The 23,545-nt window shown below is 39.4% G+C and overlaps 1 protein-coding gene across 10 annotated transcripts in view; it reads right to left on the reverse strand.

The window, feature by feature from the left end:
* Positions 1-23,545, reverse strand: part of RYR2 (ryanodine receptor 2) — a 787,495-nt gene that overhangs the window by 335,721 nt on the left and 428,229 nt on the right. For all 10 annotated transcript variants that reach the window (XR_012434021.1, XM_065543167.2, XM_065543147.2 and 7 more), the window contains exons 18-20: positions 5,629-5,747; positions 4,509-4,642; positions 837-1,078 (exon numbers count right to left, since the gene is read on the reverse strand). Coding sequence is in view for 9 of the 10 variants with exons in the window: in XM_065543167.2 (XP_065399239.1) it covers positions 837-1,078; positions 4,509-4,642; positions 5,629-5,747 (495 nt within the window). In the remaining variant the exon portion in view is untranslated. The remainder of the gene's footprint in view (positions 1-836; positions 1,079-4,508; positions 4,643-5,628; positions 5,748-23,545) is intronic.

The raw sequence follows: 23,545 nt of genomic DNA on the forward strand, positions 1-23,545 counted from the left end.
TCTTCCATATGCTAAATAATTTATAAACTATGACAAGATCATACCAGGACTATATTCCAAATGCAGCTTTACCAATATAAGCATATGTCTGCAGAATCCAGAAGAATTTTAACATCTAAAAAAATCTACATAATCAAGAGCTAAGCTTTTAAATGGAGCTAACCAAACTCTACTTCTTCATGAATCAGAGAAAAGAATATTATTTTTAAATATATAGTACTCATTTCTAATACATACTCAACCATCAAAACTAAGCGTTGGTAGCTGGTGAAATGACCTATTCCTTTATTTTTAAACCATTTTATACTTCTGAAACAGAGTGTCATTTGATTATAATCTGAGTCCTCATACCACACTTTACAAATTATTGATTTCCCACCATTACATTATCTAACAGAAGGCTGAACTTAGTCTATTTCTTCCCATTATTTTCCAAGGTTTGTTTTTTGTTCTTTTCCATTGGCAGCTGAAGTTTTAAACATACCAATTAAAGCAGAAAAGTCACAAGTTTCTTGCAGTTCATTCATGCTTTGGAATGCACTTTTAAATACACAGTATTGTTCCTAAGCAATACACTCTTATTTAAATCTTTAAATACACAGCACTGTTCATAAGCTAGGCAGTCCCTTGGAAATCGTACTATAATTGTGTTTTCTTTTTCCCCTAGTGAAATACTGCTTTTACCCCAACACTCTTACTCATCCTCTCAATGCTAAATTTCTGAATGATTAATACCCTATAGAAGTACCCAATGGAAGCAGCACCAGTAGCTTTCAGAAATGTCCAGCAAAAGATCTCCTTCTGGAACATGGTGAAAGAAAATGGACAGCACGTACCTGACCAGAGATGAAGGCCATCAAATCCATAGGAGAAGAGATCATCTCCAACACCATTTCCACCCCACTCTTCGCCCCCTCCAGGGTAGGGAGAATACCCTTCAGTGGAAGCCCAGCCCACTCGCAGGTGCGTTGCTTCAGCTGTCACAAAGGGCTCTGTGTGGTCCACCATCAATTCATAGTACCATTTCTTATACTGAGCAGAACCTTCACTGACGCCCAGAAAAATATTGGGTCTCATGCTTTAAAGAGACAGGAATCGCATGTAAGAAAAGTCCAGACAAACCTTCCATTGTTTGCATTTACATCTCATAATTTTACTTTTGTATTTCATTTAATTTTATTTTATTGAAACGGGGTCTTGCTCTGTTGCCTAGGCTGAAGTGCAGTGATGCAATCACAGTTTATTGCAGTCACCATCTCCCAGGCTCAAGTAATCCTCCCATCTCAGCCTCCTGAATAACTGGCACTAAAGGAGAGTGCCACCAAGCCCAACTAATTTTTTTTTTAATTTTTAGTAGAGATAAAGTTTTGCTTTGATGCCCAGGATGGTATCAAACTCCTGAGCTCAAGTAATCCTCCTGCCTCGACCTCCCAAGTGCTGGAATAACAGGCATGAGCCACCATGCCCAGCCACATCTCACTATTTTAAACATTAGTCATGCTTCTCTAAGATGCCACATATTAAATATATATTTCCTTAATTACTAACAAAATCATGAAAACTACCACTGAAGTAGTATACAGTGAAAGCCAGCTCCACTGTGAACATTCCATCAGCAGTTTCGCTTCCGAGATTTCTTGGCGGTGTCACCCAAGGAACTAACGTTATTTTGTCTTAATTCCTCTTCCGCACGTTGTGTATCATTAATCGTATTTAAGTCATAAACTGAGACACTCAGAGCAGACTTTTAGAATTAATGGAGTTATTAGGAATTCCAGACATGGAGAAATTTTCCTAAACTAAGCTTTGTGTCACATGGGGTACGGGGCTGAGGTAGGTCATGTTGTTTGTGAAGGAACCAAGGTAACTAATCAGCTTTGTTGTTCATTAAGCCTCACTGTGAACAGAAAAATTTTTCGTAACTTGTATTTAATTCCATTTTAGGAGACGACATATACCCTATGGTAGCAGTAGGTAGAAATGAATGAAGGTCTCAGAACATACTACTCAAGAATGGCAGGTCTGTTATATAAAGAATCATGAAGGACATCTTAAGTCAGTACTGTAAAACAAACAAACAAAAACATAGAAGGTGTTTGGACTTTGCTTCCCAGCTCAGCAGAGGTAACATAATTTGATATGTAATTGACTTACTTTAAAAAGGAGCTCCTCAAAAGGAGCGAAGGAAAACAACCAGCTGTATCCGTTTCCCAACAATTTCCATTTTTCCAGCACAGTGTGGTTGGAAGTCTAGTTGGAAAACCATGGGTTTCTGAGTCAGAGAGAAAATTTTAGCATCCATTTGCTAGCTGTGTGACCTGGCACTAGTTATGAAACCTTGCTCATCCTCCATTTATCCTCCTGGAAAATGGGCTGGTAAACATCTCTAAGTTCAAGCATGTTGTGAGGATGGAATAATAGAATAAATGTAAAGAAGTTTCTGCCATAGAGTGAATATGAAATAAGTATATATATATATATCTCATATTTTTTTTAAAAAACACACACATTGGCCAGGTGCGGTGGCTCACACCTGTAATCCCAGCACTTTGGGAGGCTAAGGCGGGCGGATCACGAGGTCAGGAGTTCAAGACCACACTGGCCAACATGATGAAACCCCATCTCTACTAAAAATACAAAAATTAGCTGGGTGTGGTGGTGTGCACCTGTAATCCCAGCTACTGGGAGGCTGAGGCAGGAGAAAGGTTTGAACCCAGGAGGCAGAAGTTGCAGTGAGCCAAGGTCATGCCACTGCACTCCAGCCTTGGTGACAGAGCAAGACTCTATCTCAAAAAACAAAACACATCATAGAAATACACAACAAACCCCACATTTCTGTTTAAAACAGGATGACGTTATCAGTATCTCTGGGCTAGCTGCTAGATACAGTGTGTCAATGTTACTACTATCACACACAGCATTTTATGATTGTAAGCAGTTATTTCTTATTATTTATTTATGTGTTCATCTGGGGGATGTGATGGTTAATATTGAGTGTCAACTTGATTGGATTGAAGGATGCAGAGTATTGTTCCTGGATATGTCTGTGAAGGTGTTGCCAAAGGAGAATAACATTTGAGTCAATGGACAGAGAGAGGCAGACCCACCCTCAATCTGGGTGGGCACCATCTAATCAGCTGCCAGCACAGCTAGAATAAAAGCAGGCAGAAGAACGTGGAGAGACTAGACTGGCTGAGTTTTCCATCCTTCCTCTTCCTCCCATGCTGGATGTTTCCTGCCCTTGAACATCAGACTCCCAAGTTCTTCTGCTTTTGGACTCCTGGACTTAGCAGTGGTTTGCCAGGGCCTCTCGGGCCTTCAACCACAGGCTAAAGGCCGCACTTCTGGCCTCCCTACTTGTGAGGTTTGGGACTCAGACTGACTTCCTTGCTCCTTAGTTTGCAGACGGCCTATTGTGGGACTTCACCGTGTGATCGTGTGAATCAATGCTCCTTAATAAACTCCCTTTCATATGTACAGCTATCCTATTCATCCTGTACCTCTAGAGAAGCCTGACTAATACAGGGGATAAGAAAGGCAGTGTGGCATGGTGGTTATAAGCTCAGTCTCTGGATTTAGAGCTGAGTTCCACTTCCAGTTCCAGTTTTTTCGTCTATAAAATGTGAATCCCAGTGGTTCCTAGGAAAGCACAGACACAAACAGTATAGAATACACATAAAGCCCTTAGCACCACAGCTGGCACATGGTACTCAATGAACGTGAGGTGCCTTGGAAGGCAGATCTAACTGAAGAGGTAGTTTTATTGGTTATTTGCATAATATATTACATTTTGGACATTCTATTTTTGATCGTACATAGCAGGTACCTCAAAATGATATTGAAGGGGCCGGGCGTGGTGACTCATGCCTGTAATCCCAGCACTTTGGGAGGCCGAGGCAGGCAGATCACGAGGTCAGGAGGTCGAGACCATCCTGGCTAACACGGTGAAACCCCGTCTCTACTAAAAATACAAAAAAATTAGCTGGGCTTGGTGGCGGGCGCCTGTGATCCCATCTACTCAGGAGGCTGAGGGAGGAGAATGGCGTGAACCTGGGAGGTGGAGCTTGCAGTGAGCTGAGATCGCACCGCTGCACTCCAGCCTGGGCGACAGTGAGACTCTGTCTCAAAAAAATAATTTAAAAAAAATGATATTGAAGGATAGTGTTTTAGTTACATTCTAAGAAGATGTAAAGCATAATTATATACAACCACATACCTATACAGTTGTCAGGATGGTCCTGAGTATGTCAATGATTATCTATCTACATAGGAATGTGAATAAAAGCTCTTATCCATGTGTCTGTGGCAAAGCCATATTTTGCTAGGTTCATTTATTATTATCCCATCTGATTGTTAGAGAAAAAGACATATTATTCACTGCAAAAATACAGAAAATACTACTATATGGTCTAATTTAAAAAACAGACCATATAGTGTCAGCTACAGGACAAGAACATTAATTCTTTTATTATGTTGCCTGTCAGATGACACTGTCTGTCTGAATTTACCTGCTGACGTGGTTCACAAGACGTGTCTGCAATAACAGATCTCTTCCTGGTAAGAGATTGTCACAGATGAGGTGCTGGTTAGAACGGACTGCAACCCCATGGCAAACACAGAGTGAGCACAACACGTCCAGGACCTGAAAAGAGAAATTACTTTCAGTTGATCCTCCCTCCCTCCCTGCCTTTCCATCCTTTCTCCCCTCCCTCCCTTCCTCCCTTCCTTTCTGACAGCATCTCATTCTGTCACCCAGGCTGAAGTGCAGTGACACGATCATAGCTCACTGCAGACTCGAACTCCTGGGCACAAGGAATCCTCCTGTCTCAGCCTCTATAGGTGCATGCCATCACGCCTGGCTAATTTTTCTTTTTTGTAAAGACAGGGTATTGCTATATTACCCAGGCTGGTCTCAAACTCCTGGCCTCAAGCGATCCTCCCATCTTGGCTTCCCCAATTACTGGGATGGCAGGCATGAGTCACTGTGTGCAGTCACTTTCAGCTGATTCTAACTCCCCCTTCAGAATCAAGCATCAGCAGCACTTTTTACAAAGCAAACACATTCCTCCAGTTACATTTGACTCAGTTATTCAAACATTACAGTAGTTTCCCACTAACTTTCCAACTTTTCCTCATATATAAATTGAGAACTGTTCATGTTCCCACTGATGCTATGAATAAACACTAAACAATATTACTTGATCATGATTAAGAGATGAAGGCCGGGCACGGTGGCTCATGCCTGTAATCCCAGCACTTTGGGAGGAAAGGCAGGTGGATTACCTGAGGTCAGGAGCTCAAGACCAGCCTGACCAATACGGTAAAACCCTGTCTCTACTTAAAATACAAAAATTAGCCGGGCATAGTGGCATGTACCTGTAGTCCCAGCTACTCCAGAGGCCGAGACAGGGTAATTGCTTGAGCCCTGGAGGCGGAGGTTGCAGTGAGTTCAGATCACACCACTGCACTCCAGCCTGGGCGACAGAGCACGACTGCTCAAAAAATAATAATTAAGAGAAGAAAAACACTCATGAAAAATTTGACACACTTTTTAAAAGTTATTGTATTTAAAAAACGTATCTAAAAGGATTTGAAAATTCATTCAGGGAAACAAAGTATTTCATTTACCTTGTGATTTCTTCCATGCTTGTCTAAAAGTGAGATAATGGATTTAATATGTCCTTCTTTAATAATATTTAGAGCTTCTGGACTTTCTACTAAAACACAGTGTAAAACTTCCAGAATGCCTAAAGATAAAACAAAGAAAGAGGGAAAAAAAAAAAAAAACCGTGATTAATTGGTATACAATGACCAGTGTGCCTTCCTTTTTCTACATATGTGGATTCAGTACAACATGTAATTATCTGTGCTCAATGTGACTGTCACAAGGCACTGTGATAGGTGACAGGTGGTGTTTGGGAGAGGGGACTAATATCCAAAGATGATGACATCACAGTTGAGGGAGGAAAAGGCAAACAACTGAGACGTGGTGTTTAGCAGAAGAAGCAAGTAATCCTATCCGGGGGAGGTAGTAAACAAAGCAACATGCAGATGGGGCCTTAAAGAATATGTTCACGACCCTTTTCAGGCTTTCCAGGAAAGGAAGGGCAGTAGATGCATGAATAGTCTTGAATGTGGGGCATATCTGGTGTGCCTCATGTACAGAGTGAGTGGGGAGGGGACAGACTGGTTAGGGCCAGTTTAGGAAGCTTCTTGGCACTGAAAGTGTAATCCTGCAACAATGCATCCTAATCCATGAAGATCACGACATTCTCCCAGGTTTACAGTAGAAAAGATTTCTTAGTTTGTTAAAAGAAATATATAAAATAAGACAAAAACAAATAGAAATAACACAATGTATAAAACTGGATTAAAAATCGTGATATTTTTAGGTACTAGCCACCACAAAAGATAAAATAGTATATGCCTTTTCTTAAAGTTTAAGAAGGAAAGAAGAGAAAATAAATTTCATTATCAGAAATTTTAGGGTGAACTTGTAAAGCTACACGTGTACCTCTGTGTTCATGTTTTCAGAACAAGCTTGCCTTGTCAGCAATGAGAATGGATCCCATTCACAACAATTAGACCCAACATATAGAAAACATCACATCTAAGAGTTACATAGTTTTGGGAACTGCCCCAGAGGAACCCTGTAGAAAGGGTCATACATCTCAAATGGAGTTAATATTCTTAGAAAAGTAATACAAAGTTTTACATTTACAAAGGTATTATAGAATACAGAAGCAATTCTCTATGGCTGTCACAATCTATATCTGATCCAAGCCCCAATCCATTACAAAACAAGGAGAGTTACTGCTAATTTCTTCACTAATGACTTAGTTTGTTAAAATACAAATATATATTCAGCCAAAAGGATTTTGAGTTAAATTTTGGAGCTGTTCAAAATCAGCTGCTGTGTTCCAACAATGCGTAACAGTTAAAAATCAAAGACAACAGAAAATAATAATACAAGAGGCTGACGAGTTAAAGCAGATCTTTATATAAGTATACTAAAACCGAATACCTTTTTTTTTTTTTTTTGCTATTACTAAAAACGTAGGAATAAAATAAACTCATTCATTCTGTACTAAAATAAAATCATGGAAATGGAAAAGCATTTTTAATAGACTAGTCATGCTATCCTGATGTTTTTGCTTGTTTTCTCTCCATTATTGATTGCTATAGAGCACATGACTGCCTTTTTATAAAAAATAATTTCAACTTTTATTTTCGATTCAAGGGATACATGTGCAGGTTTGTTACATGGATATATCGCATGATGCTGAGGTTTGAGGTACAACTGATCCCATCAATGGGGTAGTGAGTATACCCCAACCAATAGGTAATTTTTCAACCCTTGTTCCCATCCCCTCACCCACCTCCGCTTAGTAGTGCCTAGTCTATTGTTGCTATCTTTATGTCCACGAGTACCGCTTGTTTAGCTCCCACTATAAGTGATGACACGCTGTATTTGGTTTTCTGTTCCTGCATTAATTCGCTTAGGATAATGACCTCCAGTTGCATTCATGTTGCTGTAAAGGACATGATGTCGCTCTTATTATGGTTGCGTGGTATTGTATATGTACCACATTTTCTTTATCCAATCCATAGTATTTAATGATGCATATGTACCACATTTTCTTTATGCAGTTCACTGTTGATGGGTACCTAGATTGATTCAATGTCTTTGCTACTGAGAATAGGGATGCCCTGAACATTTAAGTGCATGTGTCTTTTTGGTAAAACAATTAATTTTCTTTCAGGTATATACCCAGTAATAGGCTTGCTGGGTCAAACGGTAGTTCTCTGTTAAGTTTTTTGAGAAATCTCCAAACTGCCTTCCACAGTGGCTGAACTAATTTACATTCCCACCATTGTAAGCCTCTTCTCTATAGCCCAACCAGCATCTTTTTTTGGGGGGGCGGGGGCACTCTTTTTTTTTTTTTCTTTTTGAGATGGAGTTTTGCTTTTGTTACCCAGGCTGGAATGTAATGGCGTGATCTCAGTTCACTGCAATTTCCACCTCCCGGGTTCAAGCAACTCTCCCGCCTCAGCCTCCCGGGTAGCTGGGATTATGGGCACCTACTACCATGCCCAGGTAATTTTTGTATTTTTAGTAGAGACGGGGTTTCACCATGTTGGCCAGGCTGGTCTCGAACTCCAGACCTCAGGTGATCTGCCTGCCTTTGCCTCCCAAAGTGCTGGGATTACAGGTGTCAGCCACTGTGCCCGGCCTGACTTTTTAACAATAGCCAAGAGTGAGTGGTATGAGATGGTATCTCATTGTAGTTTTGATTTGCATTTCTCTTTGGTGATTGGGAATGTGGGTAGAAAACTTCTCATATGTTTGTTGGCTGCTTGTCTGTCTTCTTTTGAGAAGTGTCTGTTCAAGTCTTTTGACAATTTTTTAATGGGGTTATTTGGCTTTTGCTTGTTGGATGATTTAAGTTTCTTATAGATTCTGGATATTAGACCCTTATCAGATGCACACTGCCTGTTTTTATAAATAACTTTTTATTGTGTATTCCATGCACCTGCATTTACATACCATCTATAGCTGCTTTCACACTACAAAGGCAGGGTTGAGTTAACAGACCTCATGGTCCACGCACCTATAATATTAACTATCTGGCTGCTATGGTCTGAATGTTTTCGTCTCCCCAGAATTGATATGTTGAAATCCTAACCCCCAAGGTGATGGTTGTCACTCGCGTCCTGTGAAAAGACCACCAGCAGGCTTTGTATGAGCAACAAGGCTGTTTGTTTCACCTGGCTGCAGGCGGGCTGAGTCCGAAAAGAGAGTCAGCAAAGGGTGGTGGGATTATCATTAGTTCTCATAGGTTTGGGATAGGCGTACAAAGTACATTCTTAAGGGCAGGGGAGAATATTACAAAGTACCTTCTTAAGGGTGGGGGAGAATATATGCATCAGTTAGGGTGGGACAGGAACAAATCACAATGGTAGAATGTCATCACTTAAGGCTATTTTCACTTCTTCTGTGGATCTTCAGTTGCTTCAAGCCATCTGGATGTACATGCAGGTCACAGGGGATATGATGGCTTAGCTTGGGCTCAAAGGCCTGACAATGGTATTAGGAGATGCTCAAAGGCCTGACAATGGTATTAGGAGATGTTCCCCTTGGGGAGGTGATTAGGTCATGAAGGTAGAGCCCTTAAGAATGGGATTAGTGCCTTTATAAAGGAGGCCCCAGGGGAGCTTGCTGTCCCTTCCACCACGTGAGGACGAACATTCTATGAGAAAGGAGACCCTCAGGACAGTTTACCTGAAGGAGCCTTGATCTTGGACTTCCCAGAATCTAGAACTGTGAGAAATAAATTTCTGTTGTTTATAAATCACCCAGTTTATGATATTTTGTTACAACAGTCCTACTGGACTAAGACACTAGCCTTTTTCAGAAAAAGATTGCCAATCGTGGAATAGAATCTAACCATTAAGAAAAAAGATCAAGAAGTTACGACCAAGACCAATAAATTTTCTTGCTAAATAAACACTCATGAAGGTCCATAGAGTGAATAAACTGAATATATTAGAAAAGATATGACTAGATTTTGGAGGTAAATAGCGTATGTCACAAAGTGCAAAAATAGCTATATGAAAACAAATTCCCGATTTTTCTCCTATTTAGCCTAGTCTAACAGAAAGCTTTCAGAATTTGGTGTTTAACATTAAAACAGTTTCTTTATTTTTCAATTCTACCAGGTCAGATCCAACAAGTAAACAGTTGAAAAAAATTGACCACTTCTAATTCTATTAATTATGACAATAAAATGTCAAAGAAAGCACATTTTATTTTCAGTTTTATTGGAATAAACTGGAATATGCAGGCATATTAGATGGTCAATACCTTAAGAATAACCCTGGTTTATTGGAATAATTTTTTGAGACAGGATCTTGCTCAGTTGCCCAGGCTGGAGTGCACTGGCAGGATCATAGCTCACTGCACCCTCAAGCTCCTGGGCTTAAGCAATCCTCCCCCCTGAGCCTCCTGTAGCCTCCTGAGTAGCTGGGACTATAGGTGCCTGCCACCATGCTGAGCTTTTTTTTTTTTTTTCCTGTAGAGAGGAGGGTGGTCTCATTATGTTGCCCAGACAGGTCTTGAACTCCTGGGCTCAAGCAATTCTACCACTGGCCTCCCAAAGGGCTGAGATTATAGTCGCAAGACACAGCACCCAGCCTGAAATAAATTTGATTTTTAATTTTATTGAAATAAACAGCAAATATGCTTAATAAAAAATTCTTAAAGGAAAACAAATGGGAAACACCAAAGAACCCATTTTTAAATAAAAAAAGGAATAGCTATACAATATTATGTGTATATTTAAATTATGCTGATATATGCTTTGAACACTTGGGTCAAAAATGATGCAGAGAAACAGTGCTTAATGAAGATTACAGTGTCAGTAGTTATAATCATTTGACCACTGAATACTAAATACATTCAATAAGACCAAGAAAGAGCTATAGTCATGAAGCTTATGGTTAGATTCTCAAATTTAAAAGCTTGGCAGATCACAACAATATTATGGAATGAAAGAATTATAAATATGCTACAAATCACCTAAAAAAATTTCAACCAATTACAACAACTAATAAGGCAAAGCAATTGAATTTTATGTTTTAATAAGTTTATAGAAATGATTTGAGAGAACCTACTAATATCATAGAAATACATAATAATCAATGTGATTTTTAAAAGTAGATCCAAAATAACATATACATGATAATTGCAACTATGTAAAATATATTCATTTGTATAAAATACATATTTCAAAAAAGACCAGAAGTTATTACCTAAAAAGGTTAGTCTTAGTTATTGCTGGATTTGTATACTTCTCTCCCAATATTTCATAAATTCTATGAAATGAGCATGCATAACTTTTATAGTAAGAAACATATTTTAAAAGAATCATAAAACAATAGGAAGTAATGTCTATTTACATTTTATTTCTGCCATTAAATCTCAATACTTATTCAATTCATACAACTTAATGAGGCCTGACAACAAAGGCCAGTAACATTAGCTGCCTCTCCTCTCTACAGTATATAACTAAAATTAACTTTTAATCTATGGAAATAATTTTTTAACTCTTATACTTCATCCAAGTTATATAAACTTATTTTCATTCCATAAATTTGGAATAAGCATAAACAAAACCTGCCAGTTACCACACAGAGACAGTACTGAGGGTTTATATCAGAACTAAGTATTACACAGCAATAAACTAGGGTTGGTCTCAGGGTACTGGCCATTTAATATGCATGATTTGCCTTAGTAGTGAGGAGTAACAAGAACTTAGGTTGACTATTCCAGGTTGATTTCAAATATCATCTCCTAATTGTCTTCTGGACATTTCAGTGAGAATGTCCCTAAGTACCCCCAACTAACTTTTCCACGAGCTGAACATAACACCTTTCTTTGTACATATACATGTAAAATTGCTTCTCTCATCCATCGTCCATCTGTGTATTCAAGCTACAAACCTGAAGTCATTTTTGAATCCTCTTTCACTTTCTCATTTTCCTAAATCTAATTGTTAAAACTCATTAATTCTGTGTCCAAATTTATCTCCTAAACTCATCCTCTCCTTTCACTGAATAGCCTCTCACTATATCCTCTCCTCCAGTTTTCCTCCCACCCCAACCCATCCTCCTAACTGTAGGCGGTTATGCTGAAACACATATTTAATCAATGTCACTCCTTTGCTTAAAATCTTTAATGGCTTACCAGACCTTCCAAGGTCAAAGTCCACTCCCCTTAGCATAGAATATCAGTCCCACTCTATCCTTAGCATAGAATATCAGTCCCTACACCAGATAGTGCAACGTTCCTTTGCAGCCTCAATTCCTGCCACTTCCTCCCACAAATGATTAATATGTATACCTACATATGAATCGTATATGTTTATTAAGCACCTATCAGTCACTGTTCCAAGGAATGGGATCAGCAGTGAAGCAGGCAGGCAAGACCCTCTTGAAACTTATAGGAACTTGCGCACCTTCAATCCTTTGCTGATGTTATTCTCAGATCTAAATACACTCCCACCTTCTAAGACTGCAAAATCTCAATCAGCTTGCAAAGGTTGAAAGTTACCTCATTTGGAGAGCCTTTACCAATGCCCCAGGATGATTAATTATTCCTCCTTTTGTAGTAACAAGGACATTCATGTTTTTAAAATTCTTATTTCAATCCCCCATTACAGTAAGAGCCCTTGAGAGCAGATATTGATTTAATTTTGCCTCCTTGTCACCCAGCTCACTCTGACCCAGGGAAGGCCATCTCATGTTTGCCAAACGAATAAGTCAATGAATATAAATGGACTGTTGGTTCTCACATTCTGTTTAAACAAAAGAAATCTGCCATTTGTTACTCATAACAAGATTTGTTATTGTTAAGTGTAAATAGGACAACTGACATACTTTATATTTGGAGAATTTTATTTAAAACCATTATGATTTTAAAGTAGAAAAGACAGAAGACATGACATAGAGAATTTATATTTCTTAGTGCTAGGATTTCCTTATCTGTGTTTTAATTTGAGGAAAAATTTCACTTGGTGAATTAGGCAAATTTCTGTGCTGTTTGTGTGTAGAACACAAAATTGAGGCTGCAGGCGCTGCATGTTTAATACGTGCAATTATTCAGCCATTTGCCTTAAAACTTTTATAGTTGTAACTGTGAATTATTTATGTTCTCTTGAGAAAGGAAAATCTCCAAGGATGTAACTAAATGTCTAGGAATAACTTAATGGTATTGGGAGTGGCCGCCAAGTGCTAGGATGGGTAGACAATATTCCTTATCATGTTTTTTGTAACCAAAAAAGTGATCCTGTCTGCTTTTTACTCATAGACTTAGACTTTTGTCACTTGACTTACAAATCTGTAGGAACTTCATCAGAGATCAAAGTTGACTTTGCTATTATATATTCACAGGTCACAACTCAGGCTGTCTGAGGTTGAACAAAATTTGTTGAGAATCTGTATAGAAAAACTAGAAACAAGCCACAGGACAAGAGTGCTCTATGTAGGTTGACTTTACCTACCAAGAAGAATCTAGCCTGGGGATTTTGCCCTATAGCAAGTGGGCATAAGCTTACATTTGGGAGAAGTGAATGGAATTAGACTGGTAGCCACACAGGCACAGGAGGCCAACGTGGGGACAAAGCAAACCATGACACTGGTGCTCCCATGATCACTGAGGAAAGCCCAGGAAAACCACCGACTTGGAAACCACCATGCCCTCCCCACTGCCCGCCCGGGTATTGTTTCCTCACCTATGGTTACAATTGTTCTGCAAAAATGAAACAAAGTCAAAATCATCCCAGAACACCAAGATGTATGTGGACTTAGATGGAACCTAGCTCTCTATTCATGAAGGATACAGGAGTGTGATCCTGCTCTGGGAGAAGGAAAGTTTCTCTTTCACCTCTATTTCAAGCAGGAGTAATAATACTGGACAAAAGCTTACTCCAGAAGGAGCACACGGCCTCACCTGAAAATCATGACGCGGAAACCCTTTCGTCTAAGCTAGAGGTAAGCAAACAGGAAGACTCCGGCTGAGTGCTAATTAGTAGGAATTGAATTGCCCCGTGTAAAGGAAACCCTGGAGATGCAGTGCCAGTCAAACAGTTTGGTGGTGTCCACAGCAGATCCGTGAAAGAAGGCACAATCAGAGACCCAATTAATTACAAATTATTCAAACCACAGGTTATTGTTTGGGGATTTTTTTCCCTCCTATCTGGGAGTTGAAACTCGTTAAGAGCTTTTTCGGTCAGAACGTTTTTATTAATATCCCCGGATTTCACTGACGTTTCACTGAAAGTAGGAAAATTTGTCTTTTAGCTCTGAGTAATTAAACAAAATGATATAACAAGTAAAAAGATGGGGAAGTAAACTGGTAAATGACTAGAAAGAACAGGGAAACACACAGAACATGAACGACATTTGCATTCCTGAATGCAAATAACTTAGGGATGTGACAGACCGTCAACTTTTCGGAAGAGTAATTGATTGGGAGTCTTGGTATTTACAAAGCTTAATGGGGAAATATCACAGTAAGAGGTATCATTATTATTCTATTGTAGTATACACTGGTGATCAGCATGGACATAAGCCGATGTGCCTAGTTTTGCGTCCTCGCAGGTTTTTAGCATATTATTTAACATCTCTGTGCTCCAGTGTCCACATCTATGAAATGGACGTAATAACGGTGCCTGGGAGGTAATAACGGTGCCTGGGAGAGGGGACACTGTTATAAATAGCAATACATGTAAGACATTTAGAACAGAGCTTGGATCAAAGCAATGCTATGTCAGTACTTACTATTATTTTATGGTTGAAATAAAATAAGGCAAATGAAACAAAGATCAACAGGGAAGAATTACCAAGACGCGCCTTTGCTGAGCAGGGATGATAGTGGTAAGAGGTAGAGAAATGCTGAATGGACAACACTGATCGGAGGAGAATTCAGGGGAGATATCTATGAATCAGCATGAAGACATGGAATCAAAGTTAGTTATTAAAATAAAATCAGGTATATCAGTAAATCAGGAGAAATTAAACCAGCCTGTTAGACCTTGGCGAGAGAGAGAGTGAGACACAGAGAAACAAGGATGGCAACTGGGCAGAACCACAGAAAGTTTTGCATTCTTGAGATTACAGGAGAGTTGAGTCAAAAATGCAGTGAAGGATCATCAGAGAAGTGCAAATCAAAACTATAATGAGATATCATTGCACTCCAGTTAAAATGGCTTATATCCAAAAGACAGGCAATAACAAATGCTGGCAAGAATATGGAGAAAAGGGAGCGCTCCCGCACTGCTGGTGGGAATGTAAATTAGGAAAACCACTACAGAGAACATTTTGGAGGTTCCTCAAAAAACTAAAAATTGAGCTACTATGTGATCCAGCAATCCCACTGCTGAGTATATACCCAAAACAAAGAAATATATCGAAGAGATATCTGCACTCCATGTTGGTTGCAGTACTGTTCATAATTGCAATGATTTGGAAGCAACCTAAATGTCCATCTGCAGATGAATGAAGAAAGAAAATCAGTACATATACACAATGGAGTACTATTCAGCCATAAAAAAGAATGTGATCCAGTCATTTGCAACTACATGGATGAACTGGAGATGATTATGTTAAGTGAAATAAACCACGTACAGAAAGACAATCATCACACGTTCTCACTTATTTGTGGGATCTAAAAATCAAAACATTTGAGTTCACGGACATAGAAGTAGAAGGGTATTTACCAGAGGCTGGGAAGGGTAGTGGGGGGCTCTAGGGGAATGTGGGGATGGTTGATGGGTACAAAAAAATAGAAAGAATGAGTAAGATCTACTACTTGATAGCACAACAGTGCGACTAATGCCAATAATAACTTAACTGTACATTTTAAATGTATAATTAACTCTTTAAATTAAAGAGTGTAATTGGATTGCTTGTAACTCAAAGAAGAAATGCTTGAAAGCGGATGCATACCCCATTCCCCATGATGTGCTTATTTCACATTGCATCCCTGTATCAAAACATCTCATGTGTTGCATAAATATAGACACCGACTATGTACTCACAAAATCAAAAAAGATAGTGAAAGTTCAACTAAGACTCAGGGTTTAATAAATGCGAAAACAAGGCATAAAGCACCCCTGGTTAACAGGAGTGTCTTCTTATGGTACTAACATCATGAAAAAAGAAAAACGTGCAAACGAAGTAAGCAGCAATTTTCAATAGCAGAAGAGATGGTCTAGCTCGCTCCAGGCTGGCAAAAGATCCAAGGAGTCGGGAGGGGTTTTTTTTGTTTTGTTTTTTGTTGTTTTGTTTTTTGCTACACAGCAATGGTGAAGCTGTAAGGGAAAGAATCTGAGTTATGTGTAAAAGCAGTAATTTGTATCTGGGCCTGTGCCTCTGAGGGGGTTCTGTAAAGGCACAAATCTGTTGTTTTTTTCCACTAGTTTAAATTAGACTGCTAATGAGTGATAACTTACGCATTGCATCTAAGTTGTCTTATTTTCAAGAGTAAGCACAACCATGAGGGAAAATGAGAAAGTAGAAACTATAGAGATTTATAGCTTGAGCTAACTGGAAGCTTAGTTTGCTCTTCCTACCAAGGAGAATTGGGTCTACCCAAAACAAATAGCAAGAGGTGAATAATGAGTCAACAGAGAGCATCATTACAATATTTCTTTTGAAATGTTTGCAGTGAATTTTGCGTATCACAAACTGAATCACCACTGAGCCAGAGAAAATGTTTCTGTTCATTCAAACTGGGTATAAATGTGAAGTCAAGAAATCATTTGAGTTTCAGTATAAGATAAAGTGATAAATTATTTTCTAACTTTTTCTTCTTTACAAATAATCAGAAAGAAAAGAAAAAAGAAGCAGTGCACATTTTGCTTCCTGTTAATAGGGGGCTAACTCATGAAATAAATATGTTACTCTAAATAGAGTTTCCATTAGTCACACAAATAGAGGGAGAAAAATAAATTGATATGAATATATATATCAAGTGTGTGTGTGTGTGTGTGTATATATATATATACACACTTAAAAATAATTCCAAGAGATGTGGGCTCAAGCCAAACTACAAAAATACATAATTACATATGCTTCCTATTTTTATGCTGGTTTTGTGGCTAAAGAAGAAAATAAGCCCATTAAATCTTGAGCACTCATAAAGCTCCAAAAAGGAGAAAAAAGCGACAGAGGTTAAAATTAAAATATAACACGGCTTGGCAAAATTAGAAAAAGGAGAGAAAAATTAATAAAAATGGAAGTTAGTGAAGATAAAAGGTGGATCACATCATTATTCATATACACAATGAGGGAATATCATGGACGCATTTGCAAAACAGACAAACAAAAATGATGGACCAAAAGTATTTTATTAGAAGAAAAGATGAATATGAGTCAAGAGTTTCCTGGAGTAAATTAGCTGAAATAAAACCCATAAAATGAGCACTGTAATTATAATGTACTATGCAGCCTTAATTAGGCCTCTGATGGTTTGCTGCCTTCAGTTTAAGGAGCCATGATTTATAAAAAAAATAGACAAACTATAGAAGATAAAGTCCAGTTAAAAGGAAAGAGAATGTCAACTAAAAGCAGTTCATTATACAGCAAGTAACAGTATTAGAATTTTTATCCTATACAAACATTTATTTGTATAAATTGCCACATCTCAAAACCTAAGAGAATGTTGAATGCCAGATAGGAAATCATCAATACATTAAGACATTCTTTTTTTTTTTTTTTTTTTGAGATGATCTTGGCTCACTACAGCCTCTGCCTCCCAGGCTTAAGCGATCCTCCTGCCTCAGCCTCCCAAGTAACTGGAGCAACAGGCGCATGCCACCACACCCAGCTGATTTTTGTATTTTTAGTAGAGACGAGGTTTCACCATGTGGGCCAGGCTGATCTCAAACTCCTGACCCCAACTGATCCACCCGCCTCAGCCTCCCAAAGTGCTGGGATTATAGGCATGAACCACCATGCCCAGCCAGATATGCCTATCTTGCTGTTGACACTCATGGTTCTGGTTTTCTGAGGGTCTCTTTCATTTATTAATTCATGCATCACTAAGTATATCAAATGGACCATTTGCCGTGTTGGGTCCGCGGTTTGAGCAAAATGGGGAGCACAACTGGCCTCATCCCTGCTCTCATAGAGCTTACAGACCACAGAAGTTCAATCCTAGGTCCATTAGTTTCCTTTTACCTTGAAAAAGTGACATCTGAGCTGTGTAGCCTCAGATTCTTAATTTGTAAATGGAAATTAGAATAAAACCTACCTTATAGAGTAATTGTGGAAATCCAGTGGAGTAATGCATATGACACTCTCAGCACAGTGCCCTAAGTTCACTTGATATTTCCTTGGTTGCACAATTGAAAACTATGCAGTCATAATAATGTTCAAAAATCTAAGACCATGGGTCTCAGGACCCACAGAAATGATGGCAGATGTAACTGTTTGCTCTAAAGCCTTACTCGAAGGTTTACAAGACATATACACCTGAGCATTTTTTAAGATGGGTCCCCTGGAGCAAGACAAATACAGACTAATCAGTTCTTCCAAAAGATGTGTACCTCAAAGCAGCAAATATTTATTGAGAGCTATCGTTTTGGGCAGAAATGTAAACTGAGCATAGCATCAGCTTCATCGTTACATCAATTTTAAAAGTTCTCCTGCAGTACAAAGACAAACCAAGGGCGTCATTCCCAATGATCGCAAAGAAAACAAATAATGGTGCCTAGAATAGCCTAGTTGTTGTTGTTAGCAAGTGTAAAGTAAGGGGCAGGAGAAAGGTTGCGCAATACATTGACAAAAAGCACAATTTTAGATAGGGCACTGCGTGTAGAATGGTATATAGTTGTGAGATAGATCAGTATGTGTAGGGTGAAATACAACAACTTGCTGCATTTAAAAGTGGATGTATTTTTGGAAAACTGAGCAAATCACTTCAGACCCGAGAATATGAGAAAGTACTACCAGAAGACCAAAACGCTTTGTGATTTAATGAAGAGCAGGATTTTGAATCATTCACCACTAAGCCTGCATTATCCAATGTAACTCAAGAGAGGGGTAGTAAGGCCACAAGGGAGGCCAGGTGGGTTAGGAAGCCTCCAGAAATCACTTTCACTTTCACTCTGAAATTCTACAAATCTGTGACAACTGAACTTGCCTATTTACATGAAAGAGTTATTCTATTTCTTTATCACATTAGAATAACATACAGTGCACACTCCTACCATCACTATCCATCCCGCCGGCCCCCAGCTGAGACATTATCTATTATGAAGGGAAAGAGTATGAAATTTGCAGCCAGACAGGAAGCAAGGGTAGGGGGGGCCCTTAAGCCCTGCCTTGGTGGCTTACATGCTGTCTGGCCTTGGAAAGGCAATTTCACCAAGTCTGTTTCCTAGCTGTGAAATGGGAATACTAATATTATTCACTTCATAGAGTTATTGTGCAGATAAAGTAAGTTAATATATTTAGAGAGACGAGAACAGCATCCAAAACACAGTAAAACTTGTATCAGCCTTTGCTATTATTATGTGTTTCCATCTGAAATTCTCCATATCATATCCCAGCAGTGTTAACATGGGAAAACCTTGCTTTTAATAAAATCAAATTAATCCTGTAGCTACTAACAACTGCTAAATCCAAAAATAAAAGGTGCTAGGTGTGTACTGTGGTATTTTTATACATTTAATTTAGTAAGCACATTTGTAGCATCACTAAGAGCACGTTGAGGCAGATATTTTTACCACTCCCATTGCCAGGTTAAAAAATGGGAAGCACAGAGGAGCACAAGGTCACGCAGCTATTTATGTAAAGGGTGGAGCTGGGACTGGAATTAAGCCAGTCCAACTCCAAAATCCATACCTGTAACCTATGAGCTCTGCTTTTCCTAAACATAGCAGCAAAGAAGGTAGAAATAGAATGATTTTAAAATGAGCTGCCATTTCTGATGAGCCAGCCTTGGTAGGGATGAACCCTGTTTTTGATAATGAAATGGTAGGAAACTTTGGGACAGGCCCCGTCGCCCACAATTAGGACATTGTATCCTAATGGGCTGACTATCCTCTGAGACCTCGCCCTGGTCACCTCTCTCCAGGACAGGCACCCTTTGTGAGTGCCAAAGCAGCTCAGCCAATATCCATCAAGACGACTTTCACTATATCACACCGACCTTGAGGGGACTGCCTGGACAATTGTGCACCCTGCCTTGATACTGCAGATGGAAGGTTTGGGTGGGTGGTGAACGACTTCCCTCTTTTGACTACTGTGTTCATATCCTCTCACGTTAAAAGCTTAGGTACTAAAAGGGCCATCAAGGGGCAAGTGGGCTTGAGAAGACTGGACTAAGTTACTCAAAATGCAGAGAAGCATCTATGAACTCAGACCCAGACAGAGGCCTTAAGCCATGACAGTGTGCCTTAAGTAGGTCACAGGCACTTAAACTTGACGGAATGCAAGTGACACAGTGCAATTATTTGACCAAAGGTGATGCTAAAAATATTTACTAACTAGAATGGCATAAGCAAGATGCAATCAGACCAGACAATGGTAATAAATAGCCAGCTGTCAGTAACAGTGCCTAAAAGCTAAAACTTCAGTTCTTCCCCTGACAATGAAACTTAAGCTCAGTTCCCAAAGGAGACTAGAAACAGGCCAGGTGGAATGTGCAAATCACTGGTTGTGATTTTGTTTTCTAATCAGCAGTTTTTCTCAAGTAAGCCCTTAGTGGATTTGGTGGGTTTTCTGAGACAAGACTTCCTCTTTTATTCCTCTGGCTAACCAAGATTTTTGTGGAATGCCACCCTAAAGGACTATGCAAAGGGAGAAATAAAATCAGAAAAAAGTAGTGAATGAGCACAGGATGCTGGTATCCCACCTCCAAACTAACCATGGAGAAGGTCAATAGTGTTACCTGAATTGGTGGTACTACTCAAATCAGGTAGCTATGATTTCTGTGTCACTAATAACAGATCTCAAACAGTAAGTATCGTCGGAGCTCTTGCTCTTTCTAATTCAATTGCTCACACTTAAGTAAATTAAGGAGGAAAACTTCCTGCTACATAAGATTATGGCACAAATTATCCCACAGCTTACAAATTTTTTATCTTTGAAAAATGATGAGCTTATACTCTGCAAGAAAGAGTTGTAAGGACTTTGGAAGCTTTAAACCATCCTATTTACAGGACCCACAAGTTGTACTGTACATGAGCATGAAGCTTTGGTATCTGGAGCCCACTCAAAGACTCTTTTTTTTTTTTTTTTTTTTTTGAGACAGAGTCTCACTCTATCACCCAGGCTGGAATGCAGTGGCACAATCTTGGCTCACTGCAACCTCCACCTCCCAGGTTCAAGTGATTCTCCTGCCTTAGCCTCCTGAGTACCTGGGATTACAGGCACCTGCCACCATGCCTGGCTAATTTTTTGTATTTTAGTAGAGATGGGGTTTCACTATGTTGGTCAGGCTGGTTTCAAACTCCTGACCTCAGGTGATCCACCCACCTCAGCCTCCCAAAATGCTAGGATTATAGGCATGAGCCACGGCGACCAGCCTCAAAGACTCCTTCCTTGGCTGAAACCCAGACAGGACTTCACTCACTGGCACTTACTAAGAGAGGGGAAGAAATGGCAGGAATGCCAAAGACAGACAACTTTCATCACTGCAAAACGGTGCAGGGAACAGACTGCACAGGGAGTAAAACTCAGAAAAACTCTGTAGCTTCCTGACTAGCTGTTTTTAGTCAGTTATCTCTTTTCCCCAAATAGTATTTCAAGGACTGAGAATATCCTGAAGAAAAGCCCAACATTCTGAAATACATCAACTCAATCAACTGGACTTACTCATATCAATCTTTTGTCTTTTCAATTAACTTTGGCCCAGCAACATAATCACTAGACAAGTCAAGTGATTGTCAAATGAAGTCAAGGAAAAGATGTAATTTATCCCTCATTCCCCAAAGGAATTTAGAATGTGGTCATGCTTATAAACTGATCAGATACTCTTAGTATAGTGACCGGTGTCACTGGTGTTTTCACCACAAATACTGACACGTATCTGAGGTTATGGGTATTTAATTAGCTTGATTTAATCATCCTATATTATATACATACATCATAACATCATATCATATCCCACAAATACATACAGTGATAGTTTGTCAATTTAAAACAAATTTTTAAAAACTCCCTTGGTGTTGCTAACATGCCTCTGTATAATTTTTGCTTCCTCTTCCACTGTAAATGATTTATTACTACCACCACCCATACTTTTTCTTCTTTCCTAACTTTGGGGCCTCAGATCATTTCTCATCATGGTATTTATAAATGTAAATATAACTGGGGAATGTAAGAATACACCAGGAGGCGCAAAGAAAATAAGATCAAGAGAAAGCCCATGAAAGCCTGCTTAGAAATTTTAGCTTATTAAAAAATAAAACCCCACAAAAACAGAACCCCCAAACAAGAGAACACTCCATCGATATCACGATCCATATTTTAATTTCCATTCATAATCTCATACTCAGTAAGAATCTTTAGAGAACACAGTGGGGTGATTAAGATCAAGGATACTGACACCAAACTACCTGGCCCCAGGAGCTGGTTCTGTCTTAGCTCAGTTACTGAATTTCTCTGAGCCTTTGTCCCTTCATCTATTAGACAGGGACAATAATGTTACCTATCCTATAGGGTTGTTAGAATTAAATTATTAGTATTTGTAAAGCACATAAAATAGTATCTGGCATACACATGTTTATTAAATGTGATCTGTCCATCCGGTAATTTCAGTTAGATTCTTACAAAGTTGCCTGGCTGTCAATATTGCACATTGTAAGAGGCCTTTTATCAACATGGTGTTCAGCTGCAGGTCAGGGAAAGTCCTACTACTGTGGCTCAAGCTAGGAAGGAGCCGGGCAGTCAACAGCACAAGTTTCAGGCCATCGACCACTCAGGCACCTGCCATTGCTCCTTTCCTCAGTCCCTCCTTCCTGTGCGTTGTTTTCCCTTAAGCTGACAGATGGCTGCGGCCTACCAGCTACTGCATCTTTGTTCCAGGCAACAGACTGAGGTAGGGCCTGAGTCTTTCTCCTAAAAGGCTTTCTTTGGGAAGCAAAGCTCTCCCAGGAAGGTTAGCTGATGTTACAGGCCAGAATGGGGCACATGGGCACCCGCAGTTTTCAGTGAGGTTAAGATGTTCAGAATTTTGCTTTTCAGCTTCTAAAACTAAAGAAGGGAGGGGAGAATGTGGTTCAAAAACACAGAGTTAGGCAATCTACACAATCTTCTTCCCAAGCCTTCAATATTTTTCTGATTGTATGTAAAGGTATTCACTCTGACTTCTTAATTACTGTGGTCCCAGGCATATATAGAACACTGAGTGGCAAAGGTTTTAGGTAAAACCAGTTACTTCATCAGGACAACCAAAACTGTTTCAAACCCCTTGCCCAACAGGTAGGGGTATGTATGTACGTGTGTATGTGTGTGTGTGTATATATATATATGCATCTATATATGTATGCATGTGTGTGTGTGTGTGTATCCCTTCTGTGGCCCTCACACACACCTGCACACAGCTGACAGTCAAGGCTGACTGCAGCTCAGCTTCCCGCACCCGTCAACTCCCAGAGCCTCTACTCTAGCTTTGCTGTTTGTTTTTCTACTCACACGTCTTTCCTCTTTCCATATTCATGAGCTTTTTTTCCTCACTATTGGAAAAAAAGACAGGAGCTATGATTCATGACAGTGTAAAATCATATTTGGAAGTAAATTCATGAAATGTTGAAAAGATATTACTGTTTGTAATACTATCAGAGAGAGGTCTGTCTATGGGCCATGTAACTGTAGAGGTAATGCTTGCATTATCAGTATCTCCATTGGTTCAGCCCTACCTCAATCCTCTCGCCTGGAGTAAAGATGCAGTAACCCGTAGGCTGCAGCCATCTGCCAGCATTAGAGAAAACAACGCACAGCAAGGAGGGACTGAGGAAAGCAGAAATGGCAGGAG

The sequence above is a fragment of the Macaca fascicularis genome, chromosome 1 (genome assembly GCF_037993035.2).
Source record: "Macaca fascicularis isolate 582-1 chromosome 1, T2T-MFA8v1.1".
Classification (NCBI taxonomy): Eukaryota; Metazoa; Chordata; class Mammalia; order Primates; family Cercopithecidae; genus Macaca; species Macaca fascicularis.